Genomic DNA, 19,527 nt, shown 5'->3' with positions numbered 1-19,527 from the left:
GGTTTCCTTTGCTGTGCGAAAGCTTATGAGTTTCTTTAGATCCTATTTGTTTATTTTTGCTTTTATTTCTGTTGCCTTGGGAGACTGACCTAAGAAAACATTGCTATGATTTATGTCAGAGAATGTTTTGCCCATGTTCTTGTCTTGGAGTTTTATGGTATCATGTCTTATATTTAAGTCCTTAAGCTATTTTTAGTTTATTTTTGTGTATGGTGTGAGGGAGTGTTCTATCTTCATTGATTTACATGTGGCTGTCCAGCTTTCCCAACATCACTTACTGAAGAGACTGTCTTTTCTCCATTGTATCATTCTTGCCTCCTTTGTCAAAGGTCAATTGATTGTAGGTGTGTGGGTTTATTTCTGGGCTCTCTATTCTGACCCATTGATCCATATGTCTGTTTTTATGCCAATACTATGCTGTTTTGATTACTGTAGCTTTGTTTATTGTCTGAAGTTGGGAGTGTTAGGTCTCCAGCTTTGTTTTTTTCCCTCAGGATTGCTTTGGCAACTCTGGTTTTTTTGTGATTCCATATAAATTTTAGGATTATTTGTTCTAGTAATTCTTTGAGCATATTTTTAACAGCTGCTTTGAAGTCTGCTGAATTCAACATCTGGCTCCACTTGGAGTTATTTTTATTGACTATCTTTTTGTCTTTAGTTGGGTTCTACTTTACTGGTGTTTGCATGTTTGTCTAGTAATTTTTGATGAATTTAAAACTTAATTTTAAAAGTGGACCTTAGTTTGAAAAGTGGACCATATAGATCTGTTGTAGCAAGTGGATTCTGTTATATTCTTCAAGGTTTGTTAAGAACTTTTCATTTTGGATTTTTCAGATTTGTGATGTTTGTAAACAAGTCATTTTCTATGAAGTCATTATCAAAGAAAGGTTTATAAGTGTAAGATTTAGAATTACATCATTGTGTTTGGATTTGGCCTGAATATCTAACGTCAAAGAATTATTTAATTTTGCAAAATAGGAGTTTTATAGATGAAAGCCTTAATCATTTGGAGTTGATATAATATATCATAAAGTAATTATGATTAGCATTTATTAAGCAGTTACCATGTATCATGCCTGGTGTTAGGCTCTTTGTATGCATATTTGCATTAATCCTTATAATAGACTTCATATCCAAATTTTGGAAATTGAGGAAATGTGCTTTTAACATAAATTCACATAGCTTGTATGTGTTGGAACTAAAAGATGCACTCAGTCTTTTTGACTTGAAGATCTTGGCTCTTCAGGTCTGTTTTGTACTGCTTTCCTTTTTTGTTGCTATTATGTAGTTAAATTTTTTAATTACATTTCTAATGATTTTGGGCAGTGGGTGGACTTCAGTCAACTTAGATGGCAGTTGATTACAGCCCATCACATCCTATCAAACGACAGCATTCTTCAGGGGAAAATATATTATTTTATGTAACCTAATTCTGGCTTTAAAGTTGCCTTTGGTGTTTTTGTGAATTAACGTTGATAACTTAGTGTAGGATTGGTCAGCATTTAAATGTTAGAAAATGGATTGTATGGGACTTCCCTGACAGTCCAGTGGTTGGGACTTCGCCTTCCAATGTGGGGGGTGTGGGTTCAATCCCTCGTCGGGGTAATGGCATCCCACATGCCTTGGGGCCAAAAACCAAGGCGTAAAACAGAGGCAATATTGTAACAGACTCAGCAAAGACTTTAAAAATGGTCCACATCAAAAAAAAAAAAAGAGAGAAAAAGTTAAAAAAAAAAGAAAATTTAAAAAAAAGAAAATGAATTGTTTACAGTTAATCACTTAACACACTTGATCGTCACTTTAATAGCTCTATGCAATTGACAGTGTAATTTAAAAAAAAATTTATTGTGAAAGGATTTCAAAGTTATTTTTTATGTGGCACATATTTAGCTCATGAGTATCCTTGGGTCATTTATCTGACAAACACTCTTTCTTCAGGTGAAGCCATTAGGTGTCCAAACTGAACCAGGCTGTGCATTATCCTTGTTTCCCCTCAGTATTATTTTATTTTCCTCATGTCTGCCAGAGTTTTCTTTGCAAAATGCAGACGTTTTATTTTTTTCAGAGTGGAAAAGCCACAGGCAACGATTCAGGTGGGGTCATTGATCTGACAATGGATGATGAAGAGAGTGGAGCTTCACAAGGTACTTAAATATAAGTAATCCTACTAAGGAATGCTTTGATACCATTTTTCTGTCTTAATCCATTATATTCAGTGAATACAGATCTCTACCCCATTATTTGTGTCCTTTTTAGAAAGAGGGTTTTTAAGATTAGAATTAAAAAATAGAAATCAAATCTTGAATGTATATGAACAAGGCATAAAGGAAAACAGAGCAACTAGGAGAATATTTGACTTGTGGAACACCTCTCCTTTTATATGTTATTTCACTTGATCCTTACAATAACCCTATACTGCTCATTTTAGAGTTGAGGATAGATTCAGAGTGCAAATTAAACCCAAATCTTTTGACTTTAAATTAAATGTTTTTTCCATGTGTGTGTGTGTTTTAATGTAGATGTTAAATGAAAGTAATGTTAAAAACCATGCACACCCAGAATTCTCAATATTATTCTGAGTTATAATATTTAGAAATTATATTGGTTAGATATTAACCAATTTTCCCAGTTATTCTTCCACAGTGTTAATAGGTGTTCTGTGATAAAAGTTCATGGTTAAATATGCTTGGAAAATGCTGAGTTAAAATTATATGGATTTTTTCCTTAATACAGATTTCTCCGAGCCTTTGCTATGCTAATTTACAGTGTAAATCTCCAAGAATGATTCAAGCTATAAAGTATTTGTCAAACTTATTTGAGAATAACTGTTCACAGACATATTTGTAAAACTTTGTGGTGGTAATTATATAATACATGTGGAAAATCTAATAGGATCAGGTGCTAATTATTTTACCTTAAAGACATTAAATTTTTTTTAAAACTAAAGATTTTTAAAAATTACCTTTTAGGGAGTAAGATAGTTAAGTTGGTTTTAGGAAAACAAAATTAATTAGCTATACAATTCATTATGTGACATTAAAATCAATTTTTTTTTTTTTGTATAAAACTGATGTAAAATTGGAAGATTTGTGCCATCATTTGTCAGGGTTGAATTCATGCCCGTCTGATTATTGTTTAAAAGTTTCAGATTTTCTGTATTGCTTTTACTATTTTTTTTAATAGAGAAATCTTAATGGAAGGAATTTCCTAGAGCACAAAAATAAATACAGGTTATTTTTGAGAAGGCACAGGTAAGGCTGGTTCTAGATAAAAAAGTAAAGTAAGCAAAGTTTGTTATCAGTGCTCTTGTCAGTTCCCTTTCTATCACCCCTGCCTCTTGGAGTCTCTTTCCATTGCCCCACCACTGAGTGTTACTTAAATTCTCCCATCTAAAGTGCATTGTTCTTCATCAACACTCAAGTATTAAAGTAGCAGTTGCTAAAGCCTTAAATTTGTTGTATTGAGTTAGAAGTAGGATTCTTTCGTTAAAAAAAAAAAAAAGTAAAACTGTGTTTTCTTTAAATGTGAATTAGAATCTGTGATAGAGCCAACAGTGAATTGTTTAAGGTCCTGACTTGGTTTTCAAATTGGCAAAAGTACACTTAATTAAAATACAAAGAAATTGTTCTCTTAGGGGTACATGTGACTGAATGGCAAGGATAAACTTGTATTTCTAATTTTTTTCTATCAATAATCATATTGTCTCACTTTTAATTAACAGACCCTAAAAAGATAAATCACACTCCTGTGTCAACCATGAGCTCTTCTCAGCCTATATCTCGACCACTGCAACCCATCCAGCCAGCACCACCTCTTCAGCCATCTGGGGTGCCAACAAGTGGACCATCTCAGACAACCATACACTTACTACCTACAGGTAAATATGCTGAATCACTAAGCTGAAACTTTAGTTTTGCCTGCAGTGAAATATGACTATGAAATTGAATGGAAAGATTAGACAGGAAAAATTAGCTCATTTAGGTAAATACCAATGAGCGTGATTGCTGGATCATACAGGAAGAATATGTTTGGTTTTGTGAGACACTGCCAAAGTGTCTTCCAGAGTGGCTGTACCATTTTGCATTTCTGCCAGCAATGAGTGTGAGGAACTATTGCTCCACATCCAGCATTTGGTATTGTCAGTGTTTTAGATTTTCACCATTCTAATAGGTGTAGTGGACTCTCATTGGTATTTCATTTGCATCTCCCTAATGACATGTTATGTTGAGTATCTTTTCGTGTGCTTGTTTGCCATCTGTTATCTTCTTTAGTGAGGTGTCTGTTCAGATTCTTTGTCCACTTTTTAATCGTGTTGTTCATTTTCTTATTGTTGATTTTTAGGAGTTCTTTGTATGTTTCGGATAATAGTACTTTATCAAATATGTCTTTTGCAGATATTTTGTCCCAGTCTGTGGCTTGTCTTCTCATTCCCTTGAGATGAATTGGATTTTAACCCTAATTATGTTAGTAATAAGTTATAAAAACTATAAAGTATTTTAAAAAAAGATTAGACAGAAAATTAAGAATAGTCCTCATTGTTACTTTGAAGGCAATGTATGTTTTTGAACGCAGTATGACTTAATTTCGTGGACAGTCTCAAGTAGCAGCACTGATACAGAATAGTTATAAAGAAGAGTTCAATTATATATGTCTTTGCCACTGTAAACAGCAGAAATGAATATAGTTTCTCTGGAAGGGATGAGTGTAATGATTCATTCTGATTATAACCAAGAAGTTATAATTGACTGATCAAACAAGAATTTTTAAATGATTCTTAACTAGAAATAGTTTTAACTGGCCTAACACTACTGTCAGAACCACTAATATTTTACCTGCTACCTCTCAAGAAACTATAAATCAGACATTTTCAAGATGTCGCCTGTATCTCCTAATCTGTTTAGAAGCCAATCAAGACAGGTTGTCTTCTTCAAAAAATAGCCTATTGCTTAAGAGATTTATCTGCAAAATGCTTATATAAGCACTCTTCTCATTAAGGTATACATTGAGCTCACGTGGAATTTGATCCAGTGAAATAAATTAAAATGACAGTCACCTAATTTAGATAATTTAGAAGGAAATGTCATTATGCAAACCCATGAACAATACAGATAGTAAAATGGGGAATAAGGAGATGAAGAGATAAGTATTCCTCCTTGTATACTTTACTTTTTTCCGCTTTTGAAAGACTCACGTTGAAAGTTAGGATATGTAAAGACTAAGCAGTCTCTTTATTATATCCAGTGTTTACCTCCAAATTTATTTTATTATAGAGCCCATTTTTCCATATGAAAGTATATTTATTATTGATTTTTATTATATAGTTAATATGTGGTCATTTATAAAATAAAATTCTAATTCAGAGAGTTATTAACAAGAAACTGTTAACTCCTGAAATCATTACTGTATTTCTATGCTGTCAGTGAACATCTAGGACTCATATTTTGATAAATATGTGTTAATATCACTCAAGGCATTAATGCTCTCTGGAACATAAATTAGGAGGAATGCCACAGTAGAGAAGGAAGAAGCCTGTATTTTAATGGGTGTTTTATTGTTTTGAGTAAGAAATGGTTTGGCTCATCTGAAGAAAATGTCAATTATAATAGCCAGTTTTTTTAAACTGTGGGAACACAGAGTTACTCTCTTGGATTTATACCCATCGGTAGAAGGCCTGGAGGGCCGAAAGTTCCACTCTGCTAAGAATAATTTAACACTGAGGAAGGGAAAATTTACTCTTTTAAATCACTCCTATAAGATCATACTCTCAAGGTCTAAACCCTTTCTTCATCTTCACTTGCTTATTTAATTTAGTTAAACTAGAGTAGGAAGGGCGTTGGACCTGGTTGAGGTACTCTTTTCTTCTGAAGCTTGGATTGTAGTAGTATTAATTTTGATTAGCCCTGTCATTCTTACCCTCCACGATTACAAAAGGAGTCGCTTGTCTCTAGTTCTCTTTATTATAGTAAATCAGATTTTGTATAAAATTATCATTTAATACTGTTTACTTAGCATAACATTTACTGCATTTTTAATATATTTTTCTGCTTTTCATTAGCTCCAACCACCGTGAATGTAACGCATCGTCCAGTAACTCAGGTGACCACGAGGCTCCCTGTACCAAGAGCTCCTGCAAACCATCAAGTGGTTTATACAGCTCTCCCCGCACCACCAGCTCAGGCTTCCCTGCGAGGAACTGTTATGCAGGCTCCTGCTGTTCGGCAGGTCAATCCCCAAAATAGTAAGAGACTCTTCCTGTATATGGCTCCAAGTTACACGTAGTTCTTTAGCACTTAGCTGGAGTAGCTTATATTGACATTAGATTTAGCAAAAAGTGCTAAATATCATATTAAAACTATTATTAATTCATTTTTCTTCCCTTAGGAGAGTTAACCAGAAAAATTGGACTTGTATATTATCTGATATGTGTTCTGGGTGTTGTCTTCAATTTAATTACTTATGGCCTGTACTATCACAGTACCCTATTTGATGTTGGTCTGTACTCTATTGAGACACCTTGCCTAGTTAAAGTGGGAATGATCAATTGTGACTTAGCCCAGATGGAGATAATGGTAAAAGATAGCCTCCAGTGAGAGAGTCTTAAAGGTATGGAAAGTGGCTGAGAAATAAAAGATGGGAAAATGTTAAAGGTAACTTGTAATTTCCATATGTATATGTATGTGTATATAAATGGAAAAAAAAATATATATATTTTTTTAGTAGTAAAATATATCATACAAACAAGTTTCTGTAAAAGATATATTTAAAATTTAAAGAAAAATGGCAAAATGAACCACATATGAACTCCCCACCAGCCTAAGAAATAGAGCTTTATCAGTATCCAAAAGTCTACTATATGCCCGCCTTTAATTGCATCCCTCTCCCTTTCTATCAGAGGTAACCATCATCCTTACTTTCTGTTTTTCTGTATGGTTTTGCAATCTATATATGTATCACTAAAAATATTTAGTTTTGCAAAATTTAATAGCAAGGGCAAATCCAGCTGTTTAAAGAAACTTCAGTAATGCCATTATTAGGTGATGGCTTCTAGGAGAAAATAAACTAAGCAGAGTCTTTGGTTCACATTCTGGCTTCAGCTTTCTCAAGTTTACAAGAGCTTTCTCTGGGGAGATCAGTCAACTGTGTCATGAATGAATTCTGGGAAACTGGGCTCACCCCAGTCAGGGTACATGGTGGTACTGAATATATGGCAGGAATATGGTTGAGGCATGGGTGGCTTCTAAATTTTCTGCGTTTGTTGCCCTGATGTATGTCAGAAGAGTTTTCTGTTGGATGAAATGAGTATCCTCAGCTGATCAGCAGGGCATGGAAAGAAAGAGGAACCTCATTAACGCAAGGCAAGGATAACGTCCCTGTCCTGGAGGCGGCAGCGATCTCTGTGAAGATAGCTTCAAGTTTTCTCTCTTTAGAGTCACACTGCTCCATTCCGACCTGTTTGCCTTGTACATGTCTACAGCTCCAGTGCTTCAGCGTTCTAGGATTTTCGGTTATAGTCCTTTTGGTAGGGACGGCATTTATTTCTCTCCTGTCCACTAAGTCTCCTGTTCTCCTCTTTCTTGATTTTCTCTCTCGTTTGGGGAGCATATATCCTGCAGTGGCTACTTGAGGAAAAGTTCAGAGGTAGATTTTATTTTGGTAGCTCGCATATGTGAGAGTTTCTTTATCCTCATGCTCAAATAATACTTTAGCTGAGTATAGACTTATGGAAAAATAGAAATATTTTTCCTTTTGAATTTGAAAAACATCACTTTACTGACTTTAAATGTTTAATTCAGTGTTCTACCAAATTTGGAATAGAATTCTAATTTTGTCACTGAATTTTCTTTTATAGGTGTTACAGTTCGAGTGCCTCAAGCAACTACATATGTTGTAAACAATGGATTAACCCTGGGATCAACAGGACCTCAGCTCACAGTGCATCACCGACCACCACAAGTGCATACTGTAAGTGTGGATGCTTGGTTTCGCAAAATTCTCACCTGTAAAGCCGTCTAATACCATTGCAGTTGGTTCCTTTTTCTTTAAACTGGCTATATCAAAAGGAAATGACAGGCCTTCTGTGTCTCCAGCCGAAGTTTATTGAAGAAAACAGACCTTACCATCGTGAGCAAATGTTTGTAGGGAATGATGGTTGAGGATTGCTGAGTCTGCTTGTGGTCGTGAACAGTGTATAGTCCACATCTGGGGCATGCAAAGTGAAATAGACCATTTTATTTTACTTTTTTTATTTTTTTTGCGGTACGCAGGCTTCTCACCGCTGTGGCCTCTCCCGCTGCGGAGCACAGGCTCCGGACGCGCAGGCCCAGCGGCCATGGCTCACGGGCCCAGCCGCTCCGCGGCACGTGGGATCCTCCCGGACCGGGGCATCGGCAGGCGGACTCTCAACCACCGCGCCACCAGGGAAGCCCGAAATAGACCATTTTAAACTCATGGTTAAATTAAAAAGAGCATTTTGGAGTATTAAAAAGGATATTTTAAAAAGTATCTTTTCACGTTCTAACTTTAGTTTTTATTTAATACCTTTATTATAGGTACGGCCGCTAATGTACAGAGGGGTTGAGTAACCAACCCAAGGTCATACCTCATACATTTTCGTCATCTGGCCTTAACTTACCTTTCCAAATGTGTATGTTCTTCTTCACATACCTGATATCTAAATAAAAGTTAATACTTGTTTTTGCCCATAAATCCCCTCACTTGCCTATCCCCATGCCCTTGCTCATGCTTTTACCTACTGGCAGAAAGGTCTGTGACTATTTCTACATTTCTAAATTCTGTCTTTCACAGTCCAATATAAATGTCACCTTTTTTGTGCTGACCAAGGGGAAAAAAATATACATTCAGTGTTAAATGCGCTTACTTATGAGAATACGCTGCTGTCTTTATATGGGAAAGCAGTTTGAAAATGAAAGTAGAGTTGATACTCAAATTTTACATGATAGACTGCCACACATGTTATTTTAAAATGTTATGTTATATTAAAATAAGTATCTGTAGTACAGATCATCAAATCATAAATTATTTTGTTAGAAGTAGATGCTTATTTCAGTTTTTATCAAGATGATGCTCCATCAGCAAGGGCTTTTGTTTCCCAAGGAAAACTCAGTATTTTAGACCTCAGACGTAGAGTGGGAGGAGCCTTAGCTCTCATCGTGCGGGGCGTTACTGGTTACAAATCATCAACTAGAACTTGCCAGAAATGGCATGGGGTCTGGTGTCTCCCAGGGTTCTTGGTGTAAGGTGAAGCCCCTCTAAATGTTCTCTAGGGTGCTGTGCTCTCCCTTCAGCAGCGGCCCTCTTTGTGGCCATTATAAACTGGCGTGCCTCTTCCTCCTCCAGGAGCCCCCCTCACGCCCTGTGCACCCGGCGCCCTTACCAGAAGCCCCGCAGCCACAGCGCCTGCCCCCAGAGGCCGCCAGCACATCTCCGCCTCAGAAGCCGCACTTGAAGTTAGCCCGGGTGCAGAGTCAAAACGGCATTGTGCTGTCCTGGAGCGTCCTCGAGGTGGACAGAAGCTGTGCCGCCGTCGACAGCTACCATCTGTACGCTTACCATGAGGAGCCCAGTGCCACTGTGCCCTCCCAGTGGAAGAAGATTGGAGAAGTAAAGGCGCTTCCCTTGCCCATGGCATGCACTCTCACCCAGTTTGTATCTGGAAGCAAATACTACTTTGCAGTACGAGCCAAGGATATTTATGGACGTTTCGGACCTTTCTGTGATCCTCAGTCAACGGATGTGATCTCTTCTTCCCAGAGCAGTTAAACCTTGGGGCCTTTATCTCTTCCTCTTTCTTCAAAAGTTCCACATTTGGGTCTCGCTTTAATCTTGTGCATGATACCCATTGTAAAATCCACACTGTGCAAGATTTCTTGGACAGATGTGTATATACATTACATTTGTTTATAATCAGAATAAACTCAGCCCATAAAGCAGAATCTTTTCCTGAACAATTCACGCTTCAAGGTTTTGAAATGTAAATTGCACCTTGCTTTAGTTCTGAGGCTGGGGTATATGTGTGGGTGTTTGTGCTTTTCTGTATTTATATGTTTATTGCAGTGGAATCTCCCATTTTCATTCTCAAATTTACCTCTCTTCCAGTGTGAAGTAAGTAGATCAAAGGATTTGAGGTATGTATCTGGCATGATTCTGCTTCTCAGAGATCTGTAGGTTCATAGATAAATGATTTAAACTGAATCTAAATGGAACCCAAAGAAAAAATAAAAAGCAAAATGGTTAAATAGTTTAAAATAGGTTAATTTGAACACAGGAAAGGATCTGTTCATCTTTTCTTTTGTCTCTTCTGGGTTGTCAGTTAGATGAAAAAGATCTGCAATGGGCCCTCCCTTTTCTAATCTGGTTTTTCCATTTATTTTGTGCCTTAAAGATTAACGACAAAAGTAAACAGGGCCGTTTGTCCATTATTATTTACTCTTCCCTGACAGCCTTTCACCCTCATTTCTCCTTTATCTCCACCAAACGTAGCACATCTCCCTCAAGTAAATTTTAGACCAAGCCTTTTATAAATAGTCTCATCAGTGACATCACTACATTTAACTCCAAAAATTTGACTTGCTCTTTTCTTCCAAGAATATAAATGCTTCTTATTTTTGCACCACGTTGTGTAAGAAAATTTTCCTTCAAATATATTTTGGTATCTATGTTGCACAAGGTTTTAGAGATGATGAAAGCAATTCTAGTTTACCTTATCACCCAAAGCATAGTATTCTTTCAAAGGAAGTAAACAGTAAAATTCACAAAATACAGTGAGTAAACTATCAAAGGGAAAGCTCCGTTTCTTCTTTATTCTCCTGTCATTCTTCCTGTCTTAATCGTTTAACTTTGTTTTGATGGTGCTAAGTTTTGTCTGATTTACTGTATGTCAGCTTTGGATAGGATTTTTAAAGTATATCCTTTGGAGTCATTTTATGTAACAATTAGATATAACTTCTGTGCTTCTCTATTATTCTTCAAAGTTTTAATCAAGTTCAGCTTAGGTCATGGATTTTCATTATGAGTGCCAGCTATACGTGGTATCAGGTACATGTTTGAGTGTAGATAGCTTAAGACAGGAGAGGTGGTGTAATTTGGGGGGTGAGAGCGTGGTTGGCCATACGTGGAAAGGAATTTGTGGAGTTTGTGAAACAAATTTTCCAGTCATCTTCCCATATCATATTTGAATTCATACTCCTACCTTCTTAAATAAGTCAGTCATTAATTTTTCCTGGAATTATAAGCAGGAGCTATGGCTTCAATATTAATGCTGCTTTGTTTGCAACTTCGGTGGCTTGTAATAAGGAAGCATTCTAGTTGTAAAGAAACTCTTTAGAGACTTTTACCGGTCAGTGTACTGTCGTGTTGGGTGTGAAGTCTGATTGATGCTGAAGAAAGCCTACAGATTGCCAAAAGTAAATCCAAAATCTTCCTTTTGCTTTCAGAAAATGAGACCACAATAAGAATTAAAGTTTCCACTAATTGTATTTGCCAACCAACTATGTAGACGTTACTCATTCTAGTACTAATGATGATGGTAAAGAAGTTGCCAATGTCATGCCAATGAAACTTTAAAGGGAGAAATTGATGATCTTCTAGATGTGTGTGAGCACCTATCTTATATCTGCATGTATATATGTTTTTACCTGCAATGGTTGCAGTATTAATTATGTGTTCAAGATCATTCCTGTCTACAGAATAGAAAGCCCACGTTCGAAATTGTTCTTTATTGACCGGTTTTGTGGTCACTTGATAATAATTTGCTTACCTAGCCTAGAAAGGTGCCCTTGGTGAACGTTTTTTATTTATATTTACTAATCCTTTTTTTTTTAAAGCTTTCATAGCATTATATAATCAGGTGAAGAAAGCCCAGTAGAATGAAAATATTATTTTAGCCTATATTGTGTCATTTCTGTCAGAGAAAAAAAATACTTAAATAGTAACCCTAAAAATAGATTTTCTACAGTAAAATAAAACTTTATTACAGGTGGTGGAGGGAAGGTACAAAGAGAAATTGTGATTATTTGAGGGAAAAGGTATTATGAGATGGTCTCCTTCAGTTAGCCTGCCATGGGATTTATAGGCAGCAGCTATATTGGAGTTACTTATGGGTGCTAGGCTAGAACTCTAGGCTTTTATTTGGGGCAGGTTTTCATGTTGAGGAGTACTTTCTTTTTGTTTGGTTTGTTTCTTTGGGGACAGAGAATGGAGGACTCAACTAGAAATAGCTACTGGTTACAGATTTTTTTAATAGCAGTTCACACTCCATGGTACCTTTTTTCAATTTCACAATATCTTTTCACAGAGTGTTATAAATAAACTTGATAATCCCATTTTGGGAATGCAAGTTTGCTACCTTTTTAGCCTGACAATACTTGTGTAAGTATTGCCTTATTGGAAATCCTGGAAACTTCTGATACTTCAGCCTGAAATATAGGATGTTTATATGACATTTAAAGGTAATTGTGATGTTTGTTACTCTCTACTTTGCACTTTGTCAGAGTAATCTTCACCCTGTTTTAAGTGTAAGCCTCACATTTTAAAATTATGTTCTTGCCAGTAAATTTATAAATTATATACAAAGACATCTGTTGTTAACAGGTAACTTTATGAGGTAACTATATCCCTCTATTTCTCTGGACTCACTTTTTAAAATATGCAGAAAACTGTGTGCTGTTTAACACAGTAGAAGTTTATGAGAGAAGTGAAGAGTAGAGCTTTCTTCCTTGAGAAGTGAGTGTTTATTGGGATACCATTTGCCTCACAGAGAGGTGTTCCCCACTCTCCTGACCCCCATTGCCAGATAGTAAATGAAAGGTTTAATTGAAAAAAATGACCTAAAGCAAGGAGCTTGGAATCTTAGGACCACCTGTCAGCAGAACTCCTTAGGTGGGCCGCACCATACAGTTCTCTTGCTATACTGGATTAAGTGTTAACGTAGTTTTTTTTTTGTTTGTTTGCTCTTTTGCTTACACTTTCAAAATGATCATTTATGCAGCAAGGTGTTAATACTGCATACACTTTTGTCTTATTCTGCGAATTTTCCAGTACTGTACAAGATTAAGAAAATAATGCCTGTGGTATCCTCCTCTCTCACCTTTATACACTGTGATCTTAGCACAGTAGGTTACGGCAAACACTTCCAAGTGTTCTCCGGGACTTTCCTTCTTGGGCTATTTCAGTATCCTATGATTTATTCATTACTTTAGCTTTATCATTGGCCTGTTTTATTTTAATTTCCAGAAATACCATGTCCCAGTATTAGATTATTGAAAATAACTCTATCTAAAACCAATGTATGATTCTGCCTGCCTTACTATTTACTGGGCAAATGAGGCTCCCTCCCCTTTTTTAAAATTTTGGGACAAAAAAAAGAAAAAGATTAGAACAATTCCTATAAGGTGTTTTGTTAGTGCGGCAGGTTTATCCAGTTCCTAAAACTTATTCCCCTTGAGCCAGCCAGTGGGGAGGAATAGGATGATACAAATACACGCTTTGTCTTCTGGTCAAATTATTTTATCATGCTAAATAAGTTTTTCATTTTTTTTTATTTGTAGAGTCAGTTAATACCCATCATTTATATTTAATTGCCATCTTTTAAAAAAATTTTGTTTGTAAATAAGGTAACTGGGCAATCAAACACCTTTTGGGAAATCCTGGCTTTAGTGTTTTATCACCCATTTCAAATTTAAATATAAAAATAATTCCTTTGTAGTAAACTTGCATCCTGATTTTTCTTTATTGCAGTTGAAAGTGTAAATAATAAGACAATGTAAGACCTTCCTAATGTCTAATAGAAACTGGGCTATAGCAAGTTGCCCTATTTTTATTAGGTTTTGAAGGTTTTTGTGGGGTTTTTCTTTTTTAAATGTACAGTAGAGTGTTGTCTGTATAAGTGTTAACTGTAGTGGGATTTTGTTCAGCAAGCCTGAAATTTATACTTTGAAATAAACTGCTGGGTTTTTCACATCCTGTGTACTCTGATTCATTCTGATTATTCTCAGCCCTTGTGTTTCTTTGCTTTTTCTTTTGGGAGTCTTTCACCTTGTTGAGAGTCACTGTTACACCGTTCAGTATGGCTCGTTTAACTTAACTTGACAGTACCACGGTACTCAAACCACATATAGTTCTCCAGCTTTGAAAGAAAAGTTTGTTATGCAGAGTTGCTCCCAGATTAGATATGCTGCTTTTAACTAATGGGAGACAAGATTAAAGTTTGCTGTATTATGTGCCTATCCTGCGCCAGAAAAAGACTCAGCTGTTGCTTCCTAATGACCAGAAAGAACACTATTGGAGTATTCCTACTGCAGGTCCCACCACCCCCTAGAGCTCTGTCATCAAGCACATCCAGCCGGGAGAAGGGGAAACAGCATGAGCAGTACAGGCTGTTAGGGGCCAGGCCTGGAAAGAGTCCACTCGCGAGAACTCCGCCACGTGGCACAGCTGCCCAGGGCAGCCTGGGAGGTGTGGTTTGCGGGGCCAGGCTTAAAAGCAGAGAATGGATTTTGGTGAGCGAGGGAGCAGCTTCTACCATACTTTCTTGTGTATAAGCGTGTGCGCTAAAACGGTATTGTCGTTCATCGTATGTAATGTTTTCTTCTACGGTGCTCTACCCTGTAGTAAATGCTTGTTTTAAACATGACAAAATTGGCAGTGAAAAATGCAAGTGATAGACTGGATTGACTATATTTTAAGACTAAGTTTGAATGGGAAAACGTAGTTAAAATAGTGCCCTTTGTATCTCACCTCCCTCCATTTCATGTCAAGTTACAGAATTGGTTTCATGGTAATAAAATCAAAGTTGTAGGCCTCTGGCATGCCCTCATGGAGAGTTTTGTTGAAACGGCTCCAGTGAAAAACAGGGAGGCCACCTTGTACTGTGGGCCCACTAATGGCATAGGCTGTGTACGCGGACGCCAGGTGGATATCTGCCACCTGCAAAGAGAGGAGAGGGGGACATTTTAGGAAACCGCTGGGCAAAAGCTAGACTACATCCCTGCTGTACTTGTCGTTCCTGCTCCTCGTCCAAAGTCACAATATTAGCTCCCCTTAAAGTGAAATCTTACAGGCTTCCACAATAACGTTCTTCTGCATCCATCTGGCATTCAAATGTGCACTGACTAGTAGAAGCGTGTTAAACAAACCGCCAAAAGTGTGAGATCTGGAATCAGGTTACTCATGTTTGGAATTCTAGCTCCAAAACTTATTTTGACTCCGTTTTCTCATTTGTAAAAAACTCTGCTTCATAGAAGAGTTGTCGTAAGGATTAATGAGAGCAAATACTTGAAGCAGTGCCTAGAATAGATTAATTCCTCAGTAAAAGTTGTTATGAATCAGGGCACTAACGAGTATTAAAGTAGAAGGAACTCGATGAAAAGTGAGGTCCGTGGTTCTTAAAAACACTTGAACATTGGGCAGCAGCAGATCTTAAGCCTAGAGGGGAAAGCAGGAAACGTCTCATAACTTCTGGTTTTCCTCATATTCAAAATGGCTCAAGAGAAATGATATTTTTAAAGTATATGCTTCAACAGAGACTTTTCTGATGAAAAATTGGCAGGCTCTTGTCTCCTGAAGAAAGTAAAACTTGGCAGATGGAAGCTTGGCTTGGGTTCTCCCCAGTTCAAGTCATTCTCTTTGTGTGTTCTGGAATGGATATAACACTTTTCACACACTTTACTGAATGTTTGCAAATGGCATTAAAAAGAAATAAATGCAAAAGCATTCACTGGGGCTTCATGTGTGCCAGGCTCGCTACATCCGCTAAATTTTTCTTACACAACATTTTGAGAGTCATTAAGGCTAAAGCTTGGCTCAAACTCTTCTAAGGCATCTTCTGTTTAGACATTAAGCTGATAGAAAAAATAAGGTATGGGGGGGTTGGCATTCTTAACAGTTATCAGAGCTTCAGATAGAACAGTTAACTCCACTTGTAACAGATTTCTTCTAGAATTTAGGACTGGAGATGCAAATGAAAAGACATATGCCCAAGCCAAAAGTGCAAAAGGATGTGGTAGAATGATTCCTTCCACCAACTAAATGGCTAACTCACAACCTTGGACATCCCAAATCCTGGTAAACTTTTAACTAACTAGCTCTCTGAGGGAAAAAGACCCCAATTTGTAGTGTTTGCTGATTTCCACGATGTAAATATTCCACCACTTCAAGCTATCAACTTGGTGTCAACTATTTTAACAACTGGTTCTCACAAGCCTATATGAGTGGGCTTCAGCCCCACTGCAAACTTTTTATTACCTATATTGTGAGACACATTACGGCACTTAACAATTCTAGCATAGTGAAAAGTCTTTATTGCTTGAGCATCTGGTCCAATACTTGTTCCTTCGGCTACATTCAATTCCTGTGTAACGTGAAATCACACTGCTCTCAGTATGTTCTTTGGACTTTGGGCTGGCCTGGTAAACCTTAAAACCTCCACAATATCACCGTCATCATCATCATGATCGTGTACATTTACGAACAACCCACTAAGTACTGTTGTGAGCATTTTATAGCTATTAAGTGTTGATTCTTACAACAACCCTTGAGGGAAGTACTCTTACTTCCATTTTTCAGATGAGGAAACAAGCATAAAAGATTATGTGGTTTACGGCTGAGTGGCCGAGCAGGAACTGGAAGTTAGGCAAGAGGACCTACCACCAGAATCTCTGAAAAAGCTGATTCCTGAATTGAGTTTGTGTTTAGAGACATTATTGTGTTTTATGCCACAAAAACCTCTGCAGCTCTGCCTTTGAAAAGGCCTAGGTACTGGTAGAAATTAAATTCAAAAACCAGTAATGACTGGATGGGAGGGGAGTTTGGGGGAGAATGGATACATGTTACGTATGGCTGAGTCACTTTGCTGTGCGCCTGAAACTACTGCAACACTGTTAATTGGCTGTATTCCAGTATAAAACAAAAAGTTAAAAAAAAAAACCAAAACAACCAATAGCGTGTTACCTTGGTGTCATAGCAACCTCCAGGACTTGGATTAAGTGAGTTCAGGTCCTCACGGCAGCAGATGGTATTGCAGGGATCACCGTTACTGTAAGTATCGTTCTTGTAATCTAGGAAACAGTGATGGGGAAAAGAGTGAGCACTGACCATTCTGAGATCCACTTATCCACAGTAAACTGGACCTGTCAAAGCCTAGATGATCAGAGCGTATACCCCAGAGACCTCCTCGGCCCAGCCTGCTCCCATATACAGAAGTCACCTCCGACTTGTACTGGGAAGAGGCAACCGCCAAGTCCCCTGCTCCAGGCTCAGCCTGGTCTCAAGAACCTCGCACAGTGAAGAATGGATGGAAGAAAGGTAACAGAGGACAAATGTACTACATTTTTTTTTAACAAAATAAATACAAATCTGACTCGATACTGTTCATCAAAAATAAAGTGTTTATGAATAATTGCTGTTTTAGTAGCTGCTTTTCTCCTTGGAAGGAAATCTGTGTTTGGGACGGTAGGGTAAAAAAAGTACCCTACATGGGTTTTTTCTTCTGTGTTTTACATATAACTTTTTCAGTTAAAAAAAAAATGTAGAATCTTCTTCCCTATCATTTTTATAAAAGAGGACAAAATTCTATTTGTTGTGTATATAATATGCATAGTATCAATTGAATACTAAATAATTCAATAACTTCTTATAATTCCTTCTAGTACAGAGATGATAAAATGACATGGATTCTTTATCCATGGGGAAGAAAAGGAGTTTTGAAGAATGATTCTTGAGAAATGTGCTACGTACTGTTGTAGCGCATGATATATTTCATGGATTCCATATCAGTCACTTTCCCTTGGTCACGCCGGAAGATTTTGGCTCGTGAAGCCAGATCGTAAGAGTAGTCCAAACCCAGCTTCTTAACCAACATTGGATAGCCGCTCCAGTTGTAGATTTTTTCATGGAAAGGAATGTTGTAGGAGGGCCAGTAGCCTAATTTGGAGTGGAAGGGAGGGAAGGGTGGGATGGACAGGGAGGAAGACAGAAGAGAGAGGGAACCAAAGAAATGTTATTCGTGGTACTTTCTTTTGAAAATTGGCACAGCTGTGTAATTACAAAATGATACTACATAGAAAATAATGACTGTGAACCCTGGCAATCAAACAGATCCTTTGACATTTACAGACTCGGCAGACCTCTAGATTATTCCATGAGGGGAAGAAAAGCATCAGGGTTCTTTGGGTTTTCACCCCAAATTCTTAAAGCAATCTATTAAGCAGAAGATTATCTGAATCCTAGGCTCAGGGTTGAATAACTAGACCTTAGGCAGTTAACCTCATTCCCCCAACCCCTTTTTTTTAGCAGGAGGAGGGAAAGGAAGAGTTCATAATGTGAGGGGAATGGAGATGGTCTGTATGGTTCCAGTAGGCATTTAACTCCTCTGACGTTCAACATTCATAAAGGCTCAGCTCCATTCAGAGCTTCACAGTGTGCCGACGACACTAGGCGTCAAACGTGTGACACAACTTTAGTAAAATCAACATTTCGGGAACAGCTCAGATTACAGTGGCCTAGGGTATTGCCTACAGGACAGTCAACCTTCAGCATTCGGGGATTAATTCCCACTCCTATATTCTCTTAGCCCTTGTCTGCCTTTTTCCCTTCTTACTGTTTTATAGGATCCCCTACTCGGGGGTGAACTTATTAAGAGAAAACAAATGACAAGACATTCAACCTTGCTGATTCTGGGGCACAGAGCCAGCATCAGGAAGAAGTGAGATAAAGACAACATTGAAAGTGCAGGCTAAAAGTCACATTTATTATTGCAGTGTACCTAGGTTATACAACTTGGGAGTTAGACTGCCTGGACCTTAAGCCTGGTCCTGCCATTATTAGGTATGTGACCTTACACGAATTTTTTAACCTCTCTGTGCCTCAGTCTATAAAATGTGAACAATGATAGTACTTACCTTATAAGGATCATTGTGAGTGTTAAATGAGTTCAAACAGATGGAGTAGCTTACAACAGGGTCTGGTACTTGGTAAGCACTAGATGAATATTAACTTTTATAATTATAGTTCTCTATGTGAATTCTCTATGTGAATAGCTCAAATGAATAATAAAAATGGCCACTTTATACTTCACATAAAGCTTCATGACTAAAAAAAGATTTAAAATAGAGTATCTTATATAACAACACAATACCTGCTGATGTATAAATATTGCATCCCTCCTTCTAAAGGAAGAAACAGAGGTTCAGAGAGGTCGAATACCTTCCTTCTGACTAAAATCACCCAGGGCTTCTATCGGCATATCACAGCTGCTTCCAAATACTAGGAGGTTTGCGGGACTTTTTTTTTTTTTTTTTAATGGCTATATGATATCGCTTAATTATTTAGGAAAATCAGATGTTTCTTTCTGAGCCTTTCTTCCCTTACAGTAAGACGGTAACGAAACTACTTATCTGGAAATACGTTATGAAGGTCAAACAAAGGAATATAAGTAAAAGGTATGTCAAGTATATAGTAGACACTCAATGAGTTTAACTCTGTGTTCTTCTTGCCTCTCGGGGAAAACAAAAC

At 37.3% G+C, this 19,527-nt stretch overlaps 2 protein-coding genes across 3 annotated transcripts in view; one reads left to right on the top strand and one right to left on the bottom strand.

Annotated features, from left to right (window-relative positions):
• The window catches only part of ATF7IP (activating transcription factor 7 interacting protein), a 126,490-nt gene extending 112,513 nt beyond the window's left edge, over positions 1-13,977 (top strand). For both annotated transcript variants that reach the window (XM_060166835.1, XM_060166836.1), the window contains exons 11-15: positions 2,066-2,144; positions 3,722-3,877; positions 6,056-6,238; positions 7,850-7,962; positions 9,358-13,977. In XM_060166835.1, coding sequence (XP_060022818.1) covers positions 2,066-2,144; positions 3,722-3,877; positions 6,056-6,238; positions 7,850-7,962; positions 9,358-9,780 — 954 coding nt within the window. In that variant the 3' untranslated portion in view covers positions 9,781-13,977. The remainder of the gene's footprint in view (positions 1-2,065; positions 2,145-3,721; positions 3,878-6,055; positions 6,239-7,849; positions 7,963-9,357) is intronic.
• Positions 13,978-14,675: 698 nt separating this feature from the next.
• PLBD1 (phospholipase B domain containing 1) overlaps positions 14,676-19,527 on the bottom strand; it is a 68,953-nt gene continuing 64,101 nt past the window's right edge. Inside the window, exons 9-11 of the mRNA XM_060166838.1 lie at positions 17,752-17,937; positions 16,966-17,072; positions 14,676-14,943 (exon numbers count right to left, since the gene is read on the bottom strand). Of these exons, the coding sequence (XP_060022821.1) occupies positions 14,776-14,943; positions 16,966-17,072; positions 17,752-17,937 (461 nt within the window). The 3' untranslated portion in view covers positions 14,676-14,775. The remainder of the gene's footprint in view (positions 14,944-16,965; positions 17,073-17,751; positions 17,938-19,527) is intronic.

Source organism: Lagenorhynchus albirostris, chromosome 11, assembly GCF_949774975.1.
Source record: "Lagenorhynchus albirostris chromosome 11, mLagAlb1.1, whole genome shotgun sequence".
NCBI lineage: Eukaryota > Metazoa > Chordata > Mammalia > Artiodactyla > Delphinidae > Lagenorhynchus > Lagenorhynchus albirostris.
This window is presented reverse-complemented; position numbering and strand designations above follow the sequence as displayed.